General features: G+C 42.0%; 1 protein-coding gene across 2 annotated transcripts; it reads left to right on the forward strand.

The window, feature by feature from the left end:
• Window positions 1–5,093: 5,093 nt before the first annotated feature.
• HENMT1 (HEN methyltransferase 1) lies at window positions 5,094–18,202 on the forward strand. 2 transcript variants are annotated; one of them, XM_070608123.1, is made up of 9 exons: window positions 5,094–5,261; window positions 5,583–5,620; window positions 6,265–6,365; window positions 7,281–7,412; window positions 10,770–10,882; window positions 11,607–11,741; window positions 15,645–15,827; window positions 16,567–16,744; window positions 17,469–18,202. In XM_070608123.1, the coding sequence occupies exons 3-9, from the start codon at window positions 6,345–6,347 to the stop codon at window positions 17,973–17,975; spliced, it is 1,269 nt and encodes a 422-aa protein (XP_070464224.1). In that variant the 5' UTR covers window positions 5,094–5,261; window positions 5,583–5,620; window positions 6,265–6,344; the 3' UTR covers window positions 17,976–18,202. The 2 variants fall into 2 exon arrangements, with proteins under 2 accessions (XP_070464224.1, XP_070464223.1); XM_070608122.1 differs by having other exon boundaries at window positions 5,189–5,620.
• Window positions 18,203–18,479: the final 277 nt, after the last annotated feature.

Here is an 18,479-nt window from a genome sequence, read left to right on the forward strand (position 1 = left end):
AATGTAAATTCTCAGACACTTCCAGCTCTCTGTGCACGTGGGCAAAGCTGCTCTAGGAGCTCTCAGGCAGTTAGCCAAAGTGGCTCAACTGGGTCCGGAGGATTCACTTCCAAGATAGTCACTCACATGGCTAGCAAGACAAGTTGATGCCGTTAGCAGGGGGTGGGGGTGGGGCAGATTTAGTTTCTCTCCATGTGGGTTTCTCCCCGGTCTGCTTGTTCTTCCTCACAGCGTAGCATCTGGGTTCCAAGAGCAGATGTGCCAAGAGACACTATTTATTTTATTTTATTGAGGTCATATTGGCTTATAACTGTATAAATTTCAGGTGTACATTCTTATGTATCGGTTTCTATATAGACTGCACCGTGTTCACCACCAACAGTCTAGTTTTTTCTGTCACCATGCATATGTGCCCCTTTACCGCTTCCACCCTCCCCCCATCCCCTTCCCCTCTGGTAACCACTAATCGGTTCTCCTTATCCGTGTGTTTGTTCATCTTCTACATATGAGTGAAATTATATAGTGTTTGTCTTTCTTTGTCTGAGAAGCTGCCAGTCTCTTAACACCTGGACCCAAAATGGCCCCTCATATTGTAGAGGAAGAAGAAATATTCCTCTACCCTCCAGGTTCATCTGGCTGGTGTAAGAATTAAATTGACGTGAGACAGAATAACAGGAGAAAATCAGACAAAGTTTAATAACATGTACACATGGTAGAAACCCAGGGAAACAAAGTAACTTGCCAAAATGGCTGAAGCCACCATCTTAATACCATCTTCAGCTAAAGACAAAGGAGCATGTTGGGGATAGCGGTTTGGGAATTCAAAGGGGAGGAAGGCAATTCACATGGAGATGGAAAAGCAAATGTTTGGTAAACAAACGTTTGTTGGGCCATCTATGGACCATGAGACCTGAGAGAGAACTTTGATAAAATGGGCCTTGCTTGGTTTTCCCCCTCCCCCGTCTAATACTATAGTTATCTATGGTATTAGCTCCTTTCTGAGACAGGCCTTCTATCTTAAAATCTTTTAGGCAGTTAAGGAGAAGGTCAACGTTTCTCACTGAGTCTTTTGTTCTTAAAGATAATCAAGACACCAAAGGTGTCTCTGTGGTGGCAAATTCTGATCCCTCACAGTATTTTATTCATTGGTGATATCACAAAACCCATCCAGATTCAAAAGGAGAAGAAATAGACCCCACTTCTCAATAGGAGTGTCAAAGAATTTGTGCTTTTTAATCTGCCATAATCTTCCTTTTGGCCACAAACTGTTTACATTCCTCTGACATGCAAAATACAATCACCTTCTCCCAGGACCTCGAAATAGTTCATCCTATTGTGAGGATCAGGTTGAAGCTGGCATGCAGGATAACTGTTCATCACTTTTTTTGTGGCGGACACCTACATCTGCTGCTGGACGAGAAGAGCCATAAGACAAGGATCTTTATCTGTCTTTTTCACTCAAACCAGTACTTGGTCCATAGTAGGTACACCATACATACTTACTGAATGGGTAATATGATTTAATTCTCATTTTTCAACCGAAAAACTTGACACTCAGACAGGGCAAGTAAATTTCCAAAGGTTAGACTCAAATTAGATCAAACAGTCAAATCAGTCAAATAGTCAAATCAGGATTTAAGGTCTATTTGATCTAAAACTCATTCTGAAAATACATAACATGGTCTGTGTCTCAATGGACTTAGAATCTGGCAGAGGGAGGTTAAGATTACATATGTGGAGAACATGAGATGACAAAGAGTAAGCTAAGGGCTTACCTTACCCTTGGGAAGGAACAGATGCAAGTGACAGCTTGAAACGGTCAAGATTTGGTGATTGTCCAAATGTGGGAAGGGTGGAAATGGATAGAGCCAGGGATGCTTTTCAGGCTGAGAGAGTGGGAGGCTAGGTGAATGATGAAATAGGCAAACTTGGAGAGGGAGCTGGACATGAGAGTTCAAGTTCATAAACGAGCCAACTAGCAGGTAAGGCAAAACTCTGGATGCCGGAATCCTGTACAGATCGCTTAATAACTTCTATAAAATTTGTTTAAAAATTTTTAAATTGTGGTAAAATATACATAAAACACCATTTTTAAGTGTAAGTTCAGGGGCATTAAGTACATTCTCATTGTTGTGCAGCCATCACCACTATTAAACAATCTGTCCTATTTCCTCCTCTTGCCAGCCTTTGGCATCCACCACTCTACTTCCTGTCTCTAGGAATTTGACTACTCTATGTATCTCACATAAATGGAGTCATACTGAAGGGGAGAAAATTAATTTTCCCTCCACCCTTCTAAGTTCTTGCCTGAGACTTCCTGTAATAAAAGACAGATTAATAAGAGAAAAAACTAACAGAAGTTTATTTATTAACATGTATACCTCAGGTGTACATGGGAGGTACCCAGGAAGAATGAATAACTCCCGGAGAAGGCCTGAGGCACCGCCTTAAATACCACCCTCAGTAAAGACAAAAGAAAGTTGTTGGGGTGGGGGTGGGACACGTGGGTTATGGGAGGTTACCAGGTAAACAAGGGTAAGGTTAGTTTTGCAGATTTAAATCACTCTCTTCTCCATTGCTGATTTCTTCTGATGTAGTCATCTTTCTCTGCCTGGGATAGAGAGGGAGACACTCTTACAAATGGAGATTTCCTTTATAAATGTAAATTTCCCCTACAAAGTACAACTCCTACTGTTTTTAGAGCTTCTCCTGTGACTCCTGTTTATTTAAATAATCAACTTAAAAGAATTCGTATGCCAAAGAGGCATATTTTGGGGTGGCATATTCTGCTCCCCTTCATTCCAGAAGGAATGAAGTCTAGAAGCTGAGTTGGTAGATTGTTCCATAGCTCACTGAACCAACTGTTTAATCCTGAGAATAGGTCAGTTAAGTTAAAAGAGTTGTGTCTCATTTCGGGAGGCAGTATTGCAGGTGGGCTCCCCAAGTTAGGCCTATATGGTACAAGCAGTCAGGTACTTAATAAGAAGCATTTTTATGGAAACAAAATAAAAGGAAGGTTAATGGTTAGAACAGACTATAAACTCAGCTTTTGAGTCCAGAGGGCAGTTAGTTGAGATTTCTAGATACTGAATTTGAAGCATCTTCAGTTGGAATGAGGAGAGGCAGTGGCAATCTGACAGATTTTCCTGGTTTGCAGTTTGAATGTCTCTGGTGATGCCATAAGATGTTTCAGTGAATTCTCTGAGTGGCCCACATGGCAAAAGTCACGACGGTTGTCCATTCATGAGCAGTTGTAGCGATCTCACTGAAGTTTATATCAAGTCATCCAGCTTCAGGGCCGGCCCAGTGGTACAGCGGTTAAGTGTGCACATTCCGCTTCGACGGCCCCAGGTTCGCCGGTTCGGATCCCGGGTGTGGACATGGCATGGCTTGGCAAACCATGCTGTGGTGGGCGTCCCACATATATAAAGTAGAGCAAGATGCACACGGATGTTAGCTCAGGGCCAGTCTTCCTCAGCAAAGGGAGGAGGATTGGCGAAAGATGTTAGCTCAGGGCTAATCTTCCTCAAAAATAAATAAATAAAAAATAAAATAAAATAAAATAAAAAGAACCCAGAAGTCATCCAGCTTCAGCTTTCAGGGCTTTGGGAAATGGGCAGTTTTTCTTCTTAGTGATTCCAAGTCAGGAGTGTGGGAGAAAATTGGAAATATTAGTTGAGAGAGTCAGATACTGCAGAAAACTAGAATAATTCAGGATCCAGTCGAGTTTACTGGTAGATAACAGAACCTCAAAGACAATGACTAGAATCTGATAGCCCTAAAAGTTTCCTACTGGACATTATTTTTCCTCCTCCCCCCACACGGCAGTATTTGTTCTTTTGTGACTGGTTTATTTCACTTAGCTTCAATGTCTTCAAGGTTCTGCCATGTTGTAGCATGTCAGAATTTCATTCCTTTTAATAAAGCCTGAATAATATTTCATCGTATGTATACACCACTTTTGTCTATCCATTTATCCAACGATGGACATCATTTTGACCTTTTGCTATCTGAATAACGCTACTGTGAACATTAGAGTATAAACATCCGTTCAATTTTCTATTTTTAATTCTTTTGAGTATATACTGTTAACAGGTAAACTGAAGAATATTGAAATTGTGAGACTTTGAGCAAACATCATTTCAGATTGGGCATCTCCTAACCACTGCCAGGAACCAGAGGAAAGATTTTTACAGGGAAGATGCCAAAGAAAGAGAGGAAAATATTTGATGGGCTAGAGCTTAATCGCGCGCCTTATTTGGGAAACCCTAGCGGCCTGATCGGTTGTCCTTAGGTTCGCATTTCCAGGCTTAGGCTTTGGTTTGCTTCCATAGGCTGCCAACACATTAGAGCCACCTCAGTCTAATGGCCTCCTTGTTTACCTAATTTAAAAATAACCAGAAGTGGAATTCATTTATTACTGTTTAAAGGTTCTGCTTAAATATTCTGTAATAAGGAATATGCTCCTTTAATGAAGACAGTCTGTTAAAACCGCAGGCCAAGAGGAACCTCTCAAGGAGGGAAGCTTAGCTTGAGTTACATACTTGTTTCTCTGAGACTAGATTCCTCAATATACCAAAACCAAAAATTGTATAATTTAGCTTTGTGATGCCCCAAAGCTACTAACATTGTGCTTTGCATTAAGATATTAAGTGTTTGAAAATACAGTTCCAATATATTACTTATGGTATATTAAGGGGCTATTAATTCATAAGTAGACGCCAGCTTTTCAGTCTCAACATAGGACTAAATTTCTTTTTCCCCAAAGAAGGCATTTCGCTTCTCCTCTCTCCCTCCTACATTTCCATCACATACAAGAATGAAATAACTGATTTATAGTGTCAGGCTGAATCTCTGCAGGGGTAGGAGGCCACGATACACTTTCCTAAGGGATGAGATAGTTGCGTCCCCAGCACGTGGAAACAGTATACCAGTTGGAGGTTTGGGAACTGAAAGAAAGTTTTTCCGAGAGTTCAGGTGTTACTGGAAGCACTTTACTCGGCCCAGAGTCCCCTTAAGGCGCCGTGGATTGCTCCGGGGAGCAGAGCGGCAGCTGCCGCGGACACCAGCCGCTGGCCGGCTCGCGCTCGGCCGGTCGCCCGCCGGCGGCTTTCATTGGCCCGGGCCGTTTCCAGCGCCGCGCAGCGCACGGGGAGAGCCGCGAAGCCAACAGCCGCCCGAGCCCGCCGCCCCGCTCGCGGCCCGCGGATGCGCCTCCGTCCAACAGTCGCGGCTCTCGGCCGGCCGGGCGGGTCCCCGCGGTGCGCTAGCGGGGGATGCGGCGGGGAGAGGGGGCCCCCGGGGTTCGGATGATGACCTAGAAAATGCCTTCGGGGCATGCGCCCCAGGCCGTTAAGAGACACAAAACCGACGCCTCGGAGTCGGGAGCGCCGAAGGATGGGGCTGGGCGCAGGGCGGGCCGGACGCCGCGGGCGCAGGATTGGGGGCGCCGCAGGTGTGGGCGGTGCAGGTGGGGCCGCGGCGGGTAACGTCACGGTGGGCGGGCGCGCGGCGGGGGCGGGGCCCAGAGCTAAATAGGGCCTGGGGTCGCGCTGACCGCTCAGTTCTGCTGCTCGCCGCAGTGCCTGCGCTTCGTCTTGCTCTTGCTGCTCACTCAAAGGTAATGGATGCCACGACTCATGCCCTGGGACTACCGTAATGCTGGCTCGCGTGGAGGCGGGGGGGTGGGGGGGGGGTGGGGGGGGAGGGAGTTCGGAATACGAGTAAGAGAATAACTTGAGAGTTAGGTGATTGACATGTTGCCTACATTTAAGACTAAGTTCTCGTGGATAGAGACAAGGATGCAATAGAGAACCCAAATTTAAATTCAAGTCCATCAGTGAATTGAATAGACGTGGGAGCATCTTTAGTTTATCTATGACTTAGGCCACTTTTTCGCCCTCGAAGTTTCATTTTGACCTTGTGTGACCGAGTAGTTGAAAGCAATTTCAAAGAGGTGAGGGCTTTAATGAAAAAGTCACAACTGAGAGAGTCATTCAGTTTATAGCAAATTAAACTAATAGTCAAAGGGGCCAATGGGTGTTAGTGCGTTTAGCTGGGTTTGGCCTGGTGAAAATTGGCTTAGGCTTTTTGAGCCTGTTTGCTATTGTCTGAAAAAATAGTTAACTGAATAAATTCTGTGGATTAAATGGTAACATTGAAAGAGAGAGGAGAACGCCCATGCTCTTTCTTTCCGGATGAGGTAGCCTCCTAATTGTGTCCAGGCTCCTTTTCTTTATAAAAATTGGGATTTTATATTCACAGCTGAGTCGTTCGTTGCTGATTTCTAGAGCTTGAAGGGTACATCTGCATTTTTGTCTCAACGAAACTTGGAAACAAAGAAAATGGCAGAAAACAAGACCGAGGTAATGCTTCCCTTCTTAACCCACTTTTATGACTCAAGAGTTATTCAGCCCACGTACTGTGCTGTAGTTACAAGCAAAATCCATCACCATTAGCACCTATCAATTCCTGAGGTGTTGGTTGAGGTAAACAAGGCTTTATGTAGATGAAATTGCACTCAAATAAGCGTTTCTATTTTTATCATTGTTTTAAGTAGCAGAAACTACTTGCAATAAGAGCTTAGCAATAGAGGAGAGACAGCGCTCATGCCATATAGAACAAAGACAGCTGGGGATTTTGAGCCTGTGAGGGGTCAATGGATGGAAGAGAGGAGACATCAAGGGCATGGGGATTCTTGCTAAAGATTTAACAATTCTTGCTGAAGGCAGGCCAGAGTGATCAGGTATCAAGAGTGGGGCATGAGGAATTTGGTCAGAAACAGCTTGATCAGATGTCAAGGGTTGAGGGTTTTCTCTAAACTGATATAGCAGGATTTTTTTCAAACGGAGCTGGGCAGGGCAAAAAGAGGATGGGGACTAGGTCAGGGCCTAGTCGGAAGCCTCAAGTTTGGTCAAGGAGAGTCCTTGTCAACCAGTTTCCAGCCTGCTGCCTACCTGGACCACAGGCTTCAGCAGTTCACTCTGCTGAAGGTCCCTTGTGACTAGGAGACTCAAAATCGTTTAAATGCCTTCATAAGTAATTTTCTCTGGAGCTGACTCTAAGCTATAGGAAGCATAAAGCCAGATTCTCACTTGATGGAAGACGTGAGAAGGCTTAGGTGAATTGCAGAGGAAATGCAGGGCCACCAAGTGACTTTCAGACAGAGGTGGTTGGAGGGCCAATGTATTCTAAAGGTAACTGGGAAATAACGCTGTTTTTTTCTTATTTAATTCCTAAAGTCATGCATGATTTAGAACACTTCCCTTTTACTTGTCAAGTTTCAGTGCAATGGTGTGGTTGGTGGTAATTTTGAAGCTGTCAGGAAGAAGTGGATTGAGTTTGATCCTCCGTTATACAAACAGCGTTACTTCTTCGTGAAAGACTTGGTGAATCAACATAAGACCAAGAAGGTGGGTATTTCTTACCCAACGTTCACTTGTTAAATCTGTCTTATGAAATGTTTTGTCAAACAAGAATGAAATCTTATTAAGGACTTAGTAAGCAGAGACGATTCAAAAAGATTGTCAGGAGGGAAAATGATTATTGTAATAGGGTGAACGCTGTGACTGTGAAATCCACATGTGTCTCAGTAGTTTGGGAAAAAGCGTTTTTTTTTAATATAAGTAAACTAAGAAAAAGCTGGATGAGAACAAGTAGGATAAACGGGTGGTGTGATTGGTAGTAGTTATTCTGAGGCCAGCCTATTTTCTGGGAGGGAGCCTGAAGTAGAGGCCGCTTGTTTCCTCAGATTGAGGGCAGTCCAAAGTTCAGGGGCCTGTGGGAAGGAGAGAAGCTTGACCACAAGTTGGTTAACAAGAATTTTGTTCTGATCAGTGGGATAAGTAGTTAAGCTAACCATTTAAGGCACAAGGTGGCCTCTGAGTATGAGGGAAGATTCTTGAAAGCCTGAGCTCCCATAGGTGGATTCCTCTAACCTGTTTACCGGGAGCACAGGGTTCAGGTAGTTGAACATTGCCAGTTTCAAATGTGAAAATCTTGACATTTTACTGTTGGATGTGATCTTGTAGGTTCCACGTTTCTAGAGAGTTTAGTCAGAACAGCAGGCAGACCAGTCTTGCGGACATAGGTATTGTGGTCCTTTGTAATTGGAGGATAATGAACATACTCAGCTAGTTTCAGGGGACAGTCATGATTTCATACAACATACAAACATCTGGCAGTAGATATCTGGTTACCAAACTATGGATTGGATGGTCTGGATGGAGACCAGAAGCTGGTAAATTGAATTTCTAGATGGAAGGCTTTTTCTGGTTTTATTTTTGAGGAAGATTAGCCCTGAGCTAACATCTGCTGCCAATTCTCTTTTGCTGAGGAAGCTTGGCCCTGAGCTAACATGCATGCCCATCTTCCTCTACTTTATATATGTGGGATGCCTACCACAACATGGCTTGACAAGCGGTGCCATGTCCGCACTCGGGATGTGAACCTGTGAAACACAGGCTGCCAAAGTGGAACGTGCACACTTAACTGATGCACCACCGGGCTGGCCCCAGGCTTTTTCTTGTTTCACTTTCAAGACTTGGTGAAGACTTTGTGTGAAACTTTCCTTGTTTTAACTACACCACTGCTATTTCTATACTTGTACACTGTTGCAGCTACGTGTTTGTAACCCTATCAGGGCACAAGAATTCAGTTGAAGCATTGGAAATTGCCTCTTTGGCAGCTCACAGTTCAGTATGAGTATTTCTTGGGGTTTGAAGCAATGCTTTGTCAAATAAATTAAATGACTATGAGAAACGAAAGTAAAGAAAGTAAAGCTTTCTTTGCTGAAGCATGAAGCTGACTGTTTAAGGACCCAAGTACTGATTTTGGAGGGGAAAAGTATGTGTACCTAATCTTTTCTCCTATTATGTAGACAATAGCAATGACTCTAGATTAGGAGCTCTTTCTATGAAGAAATTACTTTGAAGGGGATTAATTGTACAAAATTTCAAAGAGGAAATTTAAAAATCTTCCCAGCAACTCTTGTCAACGCACTGGTTCCGTTCCTTGGGTTGCAAACCAATCCAGACTCAAAACCTCCTTTCATTCTCTAAGGACTTGTACTCTAATCCCTCCTGTTAATTTATGATCAGCTTGCTCTTGAAGGCTTTGCCCTTCAGCTGTTGGGCTGTTTTGGTGGGAGTGGGGTACAATGGGACAGTGGGAGGAAGGCATGGAGCCCTTGGTATCCACTTTCCCTTTGTAGCAAAGTTTCGAGATTAGTGTTGGTGTAGGATTCTGTCTGGGTAATGCCTCCTTTCTGTGTCACTGTTGAGTTGTTTGGATTTCCTAGGACCAAGGGAGTCCGTGGGCAGGCCTGGGGAACATGAGAATTCTGCAGCGTCAGTTATAGGCTAAAGAATGATAGACCATTAAGGAAAATGGTAGTCTGTCTAATGAGTTTGGTAAAATTAAACTCTATAGACTTTGCTTTTTGTCAGGATTGCACCTACTACTGGGGATCAAATACTTAGTAGGATAGGTTCAGCTCAGTTTCTGCATGGAAGACAGTTGGGCATACTATACCATATATTATACTATGTTGTATTGGGTATAAATTAGTGCAGTTTAGTGCTTCCCATAATTTGCTTCCTGAAACTAAACTTTTTATTTCAGTTCTGTTTCCCTTCTTCCACTGTCCTATAAAAGTGCCTTCCTCAAAAAGGAAAATTACTGAATGACAGAGGGAGCAACATGCAGGCAGATTGCAAGGTTTACCTAATATGTTTAAGGAAAAGGTTCTGTGGTCAAACTCATTTGAGGAAAAAGTGGGTTAAATAAGGTTGAATGTACCTTCGCTGCTAAGATGCAGTATGAATATGCCAGAGGGGAATTAGTGTTCCCTGGAAAACAACTTGGTAAACACTGCAGCAGAGAACTCATAATCTCGATTTTACCAAGTGCAGTTTTCTGATGGAGTGAATTTTGAGATACAAAATAGTATGTTTTAGTTTTAAACCCTTAAACCTATTTATGCATTTTAAGAGAATACTTGGGGGCCAGCCTGGTGGTGCAGTGGTTACATGTGCACGATCTGATTCAAAGGCAGCCTGGGGTTCACCAGTTCGGATCCTGGGTGTGGACATGGCACCGCTTGTCAAGCCACGCTGTGGTAGGCGTCCCAGATCTAAAGTAGAGGAAAATGGGCACGGATGTTAGCTCAGGGCCAGTCTTCCTCAGCAAAAAGAGGATTGGCAGCAGATGTTAATCAGGGCTAATCTTCCTAAAAAAAACTACAAAAAGCATAAAGCATAAGGCTAAAAAAGAATACATGAAATATTATTTAGTATTCAGAAATAGTTCATGTCCCAAGAAAACTACTGAAGGCTGGATTAGAGCCAATTAGCTACCCCAGAAGCTGATTTGAGGTATCTTTTTAGTGTGGGTGCCCTATCCAGGCATACTGATTTGTCTTTTATACAGTATTTTTACTGTACCTTTTCTGTGTTTAGCAGTTGTGTTAAACAGTTGTCTACAGGATGCAGTAGAGAAACATTCTGTACAGGTTTATAGCCTGGGAACAATAGGCTGTGCCATGTAGCCTAAGTGTGTGGTAGGCTTTAACATCTAGGTTTGTGTAAGTGCTCTCTGATCCCACAATGACAAAAATCGCCTAACGATGCATTTATCAGAACATAACCCCATCGTTAAGGAAGAGACACATGACTGTATTATGGTCTTATTTCTGTTGCTCAGAGTTTTTGAACATATTGTCTTCTGGCTATAAATATCTTTGGAATAATGATACTCGGTCTCATCTACAGGTTGCAGACTTGGGGTGTGGTGACAATACGCTCTTATGGATCCTAAAAATCCACAGTTGTGCTGAACTGCTTGTTGGAGTAGATATCAATGACTCTGTGTTACATTACTCAAGGTAATACCTATTTTCTGAAAAAATTGCTCATTAATCTAAAACTAATCTAAAACACTAATGATACTTAAAGGAACTGTCTGTTATGTAACTTGTTTTAAAAGATTGGCAGTATGAGAGCCTCAAGCTCACCAAATAACACTAATTGGCTGTATGTGCTGTGAATAATACCTGTGTTTTGTTTCTACCAATGTAGAAAGTATAGCCTCAGTTAAGTAGTTATAGTAGTCAAGGCATTGCAATTCAATTTCAAATTGCGAAATCAATTACTTCAATGCTACACACCATGATACCTTATAGAAGAGGATGTAAATTGCACCAGAGCACTGGGGCAAAGGCCCCAGGCCTCCAGTTTGAAACAGAGCAGCGCTCCAATCTCTTTGATGTTAGGCTTCCAGAAATTGTTTCAAGAATATTATTCTTCGAAAGAGCAAAAAGTTAAAAAATCACTGATCCGGAGTAAGCTGAAAGACCAAAGGTATTAGTAATGAGAGCAATATCAAATATTCAGAAATCTTGTTCTCTAACCAGTTTTTTCCCTGTGAGAGAGGAAGTTACCCTCTGACCTGGTGCTTAATACATCAAGTCAGGGAAAACAGGCCGTGTCAGACTTGGCAATACAGGTAGAAGATAATTATCAGAGGATCAGAGTTCTGTTGCTGGTGAGATTTACTATGTAAATTGCTGTGTTCAGATGGTCCTTTCTAATTCAAAAATGCTTCCGCAGGAATAAGCTATCCCCATCCTGGGGCGACCAGCTGAGTCCCCGGGATCTGGATTTGACCGTTACTCTGTATATTGGCTCTGCCGTGGAGAGAGATAGCCGTTTACGTGGGTTTGACTTAATAACATGTATTGAATTGTAAGTATTAAACTGATTCTTACTGTATAAATTCATTTAAAAACTTGAGTGAATTTGCTCAGTAAATTTAGTGTGCTAAATATATACTTGTCATAATCTGAATTCTTATTGGTAAAGAAAATTGCTTGTCAGTTGGGACTAGCTTTTTACTGGACATTTTATTTGGAAATAATTGCAAATTTATAGGTCAGTTGCAGAAGATAAATGGGACCAGAAACACCCAATATCCCCTTGATTATCCAGATTCACCTATTAATATTTTCGTCATTTTCTTTGTCATTTGTGTTTGTGCCTTCCCTCTTCCTCTCTCTCCCCCTCTCCCTCCAAACAGTATTTTTCTGAACCATTTAAGGGTAGGTTTTACCCTTTGCCCCTAATAAATTCAGTATGCATTTCCTAAGGCAGGTATTAATGAGAATATTTTTCGTTTTTGGCTCTTGGTGATTAGATTTAGGTTATGCATTCCTAGAATATTGTAGAACACTGAAGACGTTATTTGGGTTCTTGTCCATCTGGAGGCACCAATGTCCATTTGTTTCTCCTTGGGGATGTTAATTTTGATCCCTAGTCAAGGTGTGTTGCTCTAATGTATAATTAGTGTTTTGTTTTTTCTTGCACAGCTAATAAGCAGTCTAGGAGGAGAAACTTTAACACCGTGCAAAATATCTTGCCACTCATCCATATTTCCCCCTAGGTTTAGCATTCATTAATGGTTCTTTCCTGATCCCATCTATATGCCGAGGTGGTGAGTGTTTTTGCAATTCCAGCACTACCTGTACATTTACCAGTTAACCCTACCATATGCGGGACCCTCCCTTCTCTCCATTTATCATCAGGATGAACTCATGAATTCCTGTTTTTTAATGGTTTGTAACTTATCACTGTGCGTTATTTTGTTGCTCAGATTGTCCCAACGTTGTTCCAAGCTGGCTCCCATTTTGTTTTGATCTGTCATTTTTGTGAGCTCTTATTTTCTGGCATAGGAAGATGTTCCAGGCTAGTCGTCAACCTTTTGTTCCCCAGCCTTGGGGAACGAGCCATTTCTCAAAGGAGTTCTGGTTCCTTTTCATGGGAAATGGTATTCTGAAACCAAAATATGTGCCTCTTATGATCTTCTAGTAGTAGTTAAAGGTTTTACTCTGGGGTCACTTGGCGTGATGGTGTGTTCAGATTGATTTCCAATTTTTAGTAATGTGTTCTCCAGAGCAGAGTGTTTGCTTTTTTTGTATTTTCTATTGCCTTACACATAGTAGACACATAATGTTTGAAATTATGGGAAACATTAGAACATTGGAGAACCAAGGAGCAGTGATAAGATTAGAAGGGAGACTGGTGATAACAGTCACCTCTTAATATATTTTAGTCTCACAACTTATACATAAATATGTCCAAATTGTCCTTGAATCTGTTTCATCTTTTGAACCCATATACCCCTTTTAATTTAATTTCTTTTATTGTAAAATATACATAACCATTTTCCATCCTAGCCACTTTGAAGTGTATAGTTAAGTGGCATTAGCATTTGTGTTGCTGTGCAAGCATCCCCACATCCACAGAACCTTTCATCTTGGCAAAACTCGCTCTCTCCCCATTAAAGAAGTCCCCCTTAGTCCCTCCTCCAACCCCTGGCAGCCACCATTGTATCTTCTGTCTCTGCTAACGGGCTATTCTAGGTCCCTCCTCTAAGTATAATGCAGTATTTGTGCTTTTGTGGGCGGCTTGTCTTACTAGCATGATGTCTTTTAGGGTTCATCCATGCTGTAGCCCATGTCAGAATTTCCTTTTTAAGTCTGAATAGTATTCTATTGTGTGTATATTTTGTAGTTGGTCCATTCATCTGGTTGTGGACACGTGGGTTGGTTTCCACCTTTTGGCTGTTGTGAATAAGGCTATTGTGAACATGGGTGTACAAATATGTGTCCCTGCTTTCAGTTGTTTTGGATGTATCCTCAGAAGTGGAATTGCTGGATCATATTGTAATGTTTATTTCCATTACATTTGTAACGTACTTTTTTCCATAGCAGATATATCATTTAAACATTTCTACTAAGAGGGCACAAGAGTGAGTTTCTCCACCTTCTTGGCAACACTTAACTACTGTAGTTTCTGTTTTCCTTTACTATTTTTTCCTTTTTTTTTAATGGCCACCATAATGAATGTGAGGTGGTATCTCACTGGTTTTCATTTGCATTTTCCTAATGATTAGTTGAGGGGAAGTCACAGAGGCAGGTATGACATGTCTATGACCCAGACCTGGAAGGGGCACATATCTCTTCCACTCTATTTGTGAGAACTTAGGCTTGTAGCCACACCTGGCCTGAAAAGGGCTGGAAATGTATCCTCTAACTGGGCAGCCATCTGCCTGTGACAGCTCTTACTAGGGAAGAAGGGTAGCTTAGATTTGGTGGGACTGGTAGTGACCAGCACAAGTCGTGAGCAAACCGTCCGCCCTCGTGCTTGTTCTGATGTGTCCTGTTGACCACCTCCCTTCCCCTATTTCCCTGTTGGAGTGTGCAAACCTTTGGATTCCTCTTGGCAGCATTGAAGCTGAGGGGCAGGTCTGCTAACTGAGCCTGGTAACACATCACAAGGTGCTGCCACCTTACCGATGGGACCCCACATTTCTTAGAGATGCGGGGAGGGGGTGGGAGTAGAGAAAGCAGAGGCCCAGGAGGAGTGTTAGAAGGTTTTGTCTTTGAAGCCTGGGGGAGGAAATTGTCTCCCTTTTCTGCACAGTGGCTGGGAATTTGCTCGTGGATTGGTTTGAAGCTCAGCCCCTGGGAAGCACTTGTGGATATCTGGTTTCTTTAGGGCAAATCGATTTAGATGGAATGTCAGCCAGACTATCAGACTCATTTTGGGGAACTTTTAATTTTCATGTAATTGCAAATTCACAGTGAAGTTAGAGGAATAGTACAAGAAAGTCGTTCACCAATTGTTTACATTTACTTTGTCTTTTTCTCTATATATTTGTGAATATTTTCCTATCTGAACCATTTGCAAGTTGGAGGCATATCCCCTGACCCTAAATCCTCTAGTATTTATTCTAAGAACAAGGACTTTTCTTAAACATGGTATAATTATATCAGGAAATTTACCATTGATAAAATACTATTATCCAACCTACAGTCCATACTCAAAATTCATCACTTATTCCTGTGATGTCCTTTTATAGCTGTTCATATTTAGCTCTCATTTAAATTCGTCCAGGATCGTAGGCATTTAATTGTCATGTCTCTTTGGTCTCCTTTAATCTGGAACAGATGTGCTCAGTCTTTCATTGTCTTATTTGTCCTTGATATTTCTGAGGAATACTTGCTAATTATCTTGTAGGGTGTCAATCTGGGTTTATCTATTTCCTCATACATTCAGGGTATGCATTTTTGATGAGAATACCATAGAAGTGATATTGTGCCCTTCCTGGTGTATCATATCAGGGAGGTACCTGCTCAGATACCTTTTTTTAAATTATTTTTTTGCTCTTTTGCTGAGGAAGACTGGCCCTGAGCTAACATCCATGCCCATCTTCCTCTATATATGGGATGGCTACCACAGCGTGGCCTGCCAAGTGGTGCCATGTCCACACCCAGAATCTGAACCAGCGAACCCAGGCCACCAAAGGAGAACATGTGAACTTAACTGTGCCACCGGGCCAGGCCCTCATACCTTTTTTAAGAGGTGTTGACAGTGAGGCCCAGAGATCACAGCAAAGGACCTTAGTTGGATAAGAGGACACCATGGGCCAAGGGGAGGATGAGAATTGTTTTTAGGTCATTTAAGCACTTTTACATATATGCAAAGAAAGGATAAATCAATGTAGAGACAAATTGTTTTGCTAAGACAATTAGGAAATACTTGTAAGTGAAGCTTGATTTTATTCCATTGCTCTCATTACCACTTTAGAATAGAACATTTGAATTCAGAAGATCTGGCCAGGTTTCCTGAAGTTGTATTCGGATACTTCTCTCCATCCATGATCGTCATCAGCACACCAAACTCTGAGTTCAACCCCCTGTTTCCATCGGGTAACGCCTTAAGAGACCTAGATCACAAGTTTGAGTGGAACAGAATGCAGTTTCAGACCTGGTGAGTTCTCAATGTTTTTGTTTACAGTCATGCGGCGCTTGACGATGGGGATGCATTCTGAGGAATGAGAGGAAGTGAGGTGAATGATGTAGGGTTAGGCCAGTATTAACCTTTGGTCTTCTACCCAGAAATGTAATGCCTTTCCATCTTAACTAAGCACTGTGGCTGTCACTTTTGCAGTTTGAGGTGGAACAGCAAAACCAGCGTGAAATTTTTTCCTGCTTCACAATTTCTTGCCTAGAAGATTCATTCTTACTGTAGATCTTAGCAACCTCAGCATAGAATTTTTCTTTCCTTAAGTCAGGAAACTGAGTTTTTCACTTAAAGGAAGCACTTTTATGGCTTCTTTGGCATATCCGAATTGCCAGTATCACTGCTCTTGAGCTTTGGGGCCATTATTAAATAAAATAAGGGTTACTTGAACACAGGCACTGAGATACCAAGACAGTTGATCTGATAACCAAGATGGCTGTGTAGACAATGTGAATACCCTAGACAGAGGGATGATTCACATCCTGGGCAGGATGGAGCAGGATGGCATGAATGAGATTTCATCACCAAATTTAAAACTTATGAATTGTTTGTTTCTGGAATTTTCTATTTAGTATTTTTGGACCATGGTTGCCCATGGGTAAATGAAACCATGGGAAGCAAAACTGGATTGGGTCAGGGAGGATGACGCTTAATATATTTAACAGTAGCTCTAAGTTTAGAAATATTATTCCTGTTTTGATTTCAGGGCTTTAGATGTGGCAAATCGCTACAATTACTCTGTGGAGTTTACCGGTGTTGGGGAACCACCAGCAGGAGCTGAGAACGTTGGATATTGTACCCAGATAGGGATCTTCCGGAAAAATGAAGCAAAGGCAACCGAATTGTGCATTTCAGAGCAGGACGATGAACACGTTTATGAACTTGTGAGTATCTTCCTGAAGTAGCTCCCAAGGCAAGAAGTACGTTTATTAGGATGGTGAGGTTTTTTTACGAGTCCCCAGTGGAGAGAGAAGTGTAAATGACCTTATTTTGAGGTTGACTCTAGGAGAATCATTCTTGCCCTACAACCACTGGCAGAATTGGTCTATGGCGGCTCTCGAGACTGCTTGGCCTTTTGCCATGTCTCAAAGCATATTACAGAGAATAATCTGCTGGAGTCTTAGAATGCTTCCAAGGTGTTGTGCCAGCAGCCCGCTTTTGTATTCTGCCAGGATCATCAGAAGGAAGGTGGAAAGCCAGCAGCACTTCCTCTGCAGCTTGGCTAAGGAAATGCCTGTCGGAACTGAGCCTTCATGCTTCTCAGACCCTTTTGGTTTGAGGAGGTATGATGAAGAATAAACACAATTTTCCTGTTTAACAGCATTGTTTTTTTAACTTTTCCCTGTAATATCAAGTAGGAATAATTAAGTTGGTGTGAATTGGTGGAAACCTGGCTGAGAGAGACTTTGCGCCTTAGAATTTTGAAAGCAAATCAGTTAATGTCCATCTGTGTCAATAGTTGACTTCCATTATAATTGGGGCATTTTTGATTCATAGGGTTTGACAATACGTACATATGGTTAATGTGTATATGCAGTTAATTCCTAATTGTGGTAAAATGTTTGGAAAATTTTCCTATATTAAGTGTTTTGTGTTTTTTCCCTTCAGTTTTATACAGAATTGTATCCGAGTTTACAGCAAGAAAAAGTGCGTAAATTTGTAGTGCTTAATGAAGTGTACCGACAAGTCTACCTCATGAGACGCAGATTTATTAAAATTCTGGATCCGCTGGCTGCCTCTATATTTAATTCAGCAGACTGTGACCCTGCAAAAGTGGAGGAGAGACGGCTTCTTGGACCACCAATGTTCACAGATGCCCGATTAGCTGAGATCAGACTCCTTGGACCACCCTTCACAGAAGCTGAAAAAACCGAGTTCATACTCCTTGGACCGGCCTTCACAGAAGCCGAGAAAACGAAGATAGTGAATTCTCCCAAACCTTTTTGTGTTGGAAATGAGTTTTGTGTACCCCTAGAAAGGCTTCTTGCTTATCCCAAGGTGAACCGTATATGTGACAGCATAGACACGCTAAAAATGTACATTGCTGACACAGTAACACTGAGCAGCGATGGTTCTGCAATGAAGGTTGACATACCTGATCATGATGATTACTGAGCCATCCTCATTTCCTATAATTCGGGGTCTTAACAGTAGTTGGGTTCATTTAGAATTTAAACTTTTTGTGTAGTCATAATTCAAGAAACTTTTTTGAAATTTCCTATCTTTTTTTTTTAATATGCTTTTTTAGCAGGTAGGTGTTGATAGTTTACAATGTAATATACTTATGTTTTTTGTGTTAGAGCTATATGTTGAATGTGACAAATAAAACATTTTAAAGAAAAGTGAATTATCAAATTGTTTTAAAACCTTTCCCCATGGGGTAAGAGTCGCTTTAAAAATCTTTCTAGGGTTCTCTACTTTTGGGCTTAATTCTAACCTGTAATACTTAGCCTAAAACATCATACAAAAGAGGAAGGCAGTTGTTTGAAGGGAACGGAAATCTCTTCATGACGCAACCACAGTCCACAGTTTTTGAGCACCCACCCCTTTTGAGAGCTTCCTGGTTGGAATTGGGGTGGTAATAGCAGTGGGAGAGAGAAACGCAGCTTCATACAATGG

Source organism: Equus przewalskii, unplaced genomic scaffold (genome assembly GCF_037783145.1).
Source record: "Equus przewalskii isolate Varuska unplaced genomic scaffold, EquPr2 ChrUn-13, whole genome shotgun sequence".
Taxonomy (NCBI): domain Eukaryota; kingdom Metazoa; phylum Chordata; class Mammalia; order Perissodactyla; family Equidae; genus Equus; species Equus przewalskii.

Excerpts from the sequence above, each read along its gene's own strand:
- HENMT1 (XM_070608123.1), top strand. The coding sequence starts at position 6,345 with ATGGCAGAAAACAAGACCGAG. Across the intron at positions 6,366-7,280 it reads TGGCAGAAAACAAGACCGAG|TTTCAGTGCAATGGTGTGGT; the intron begins GTAATGCTTCCC and ends TTACTTGTCAAG. Across the intron at positions 11,742-15,644 it reads TTAATAACATGTATTGAATT|AATAGAACATTTGAATTCAG; the intron begins GTAAGTATTAAA and ends TTACCACTTTAG.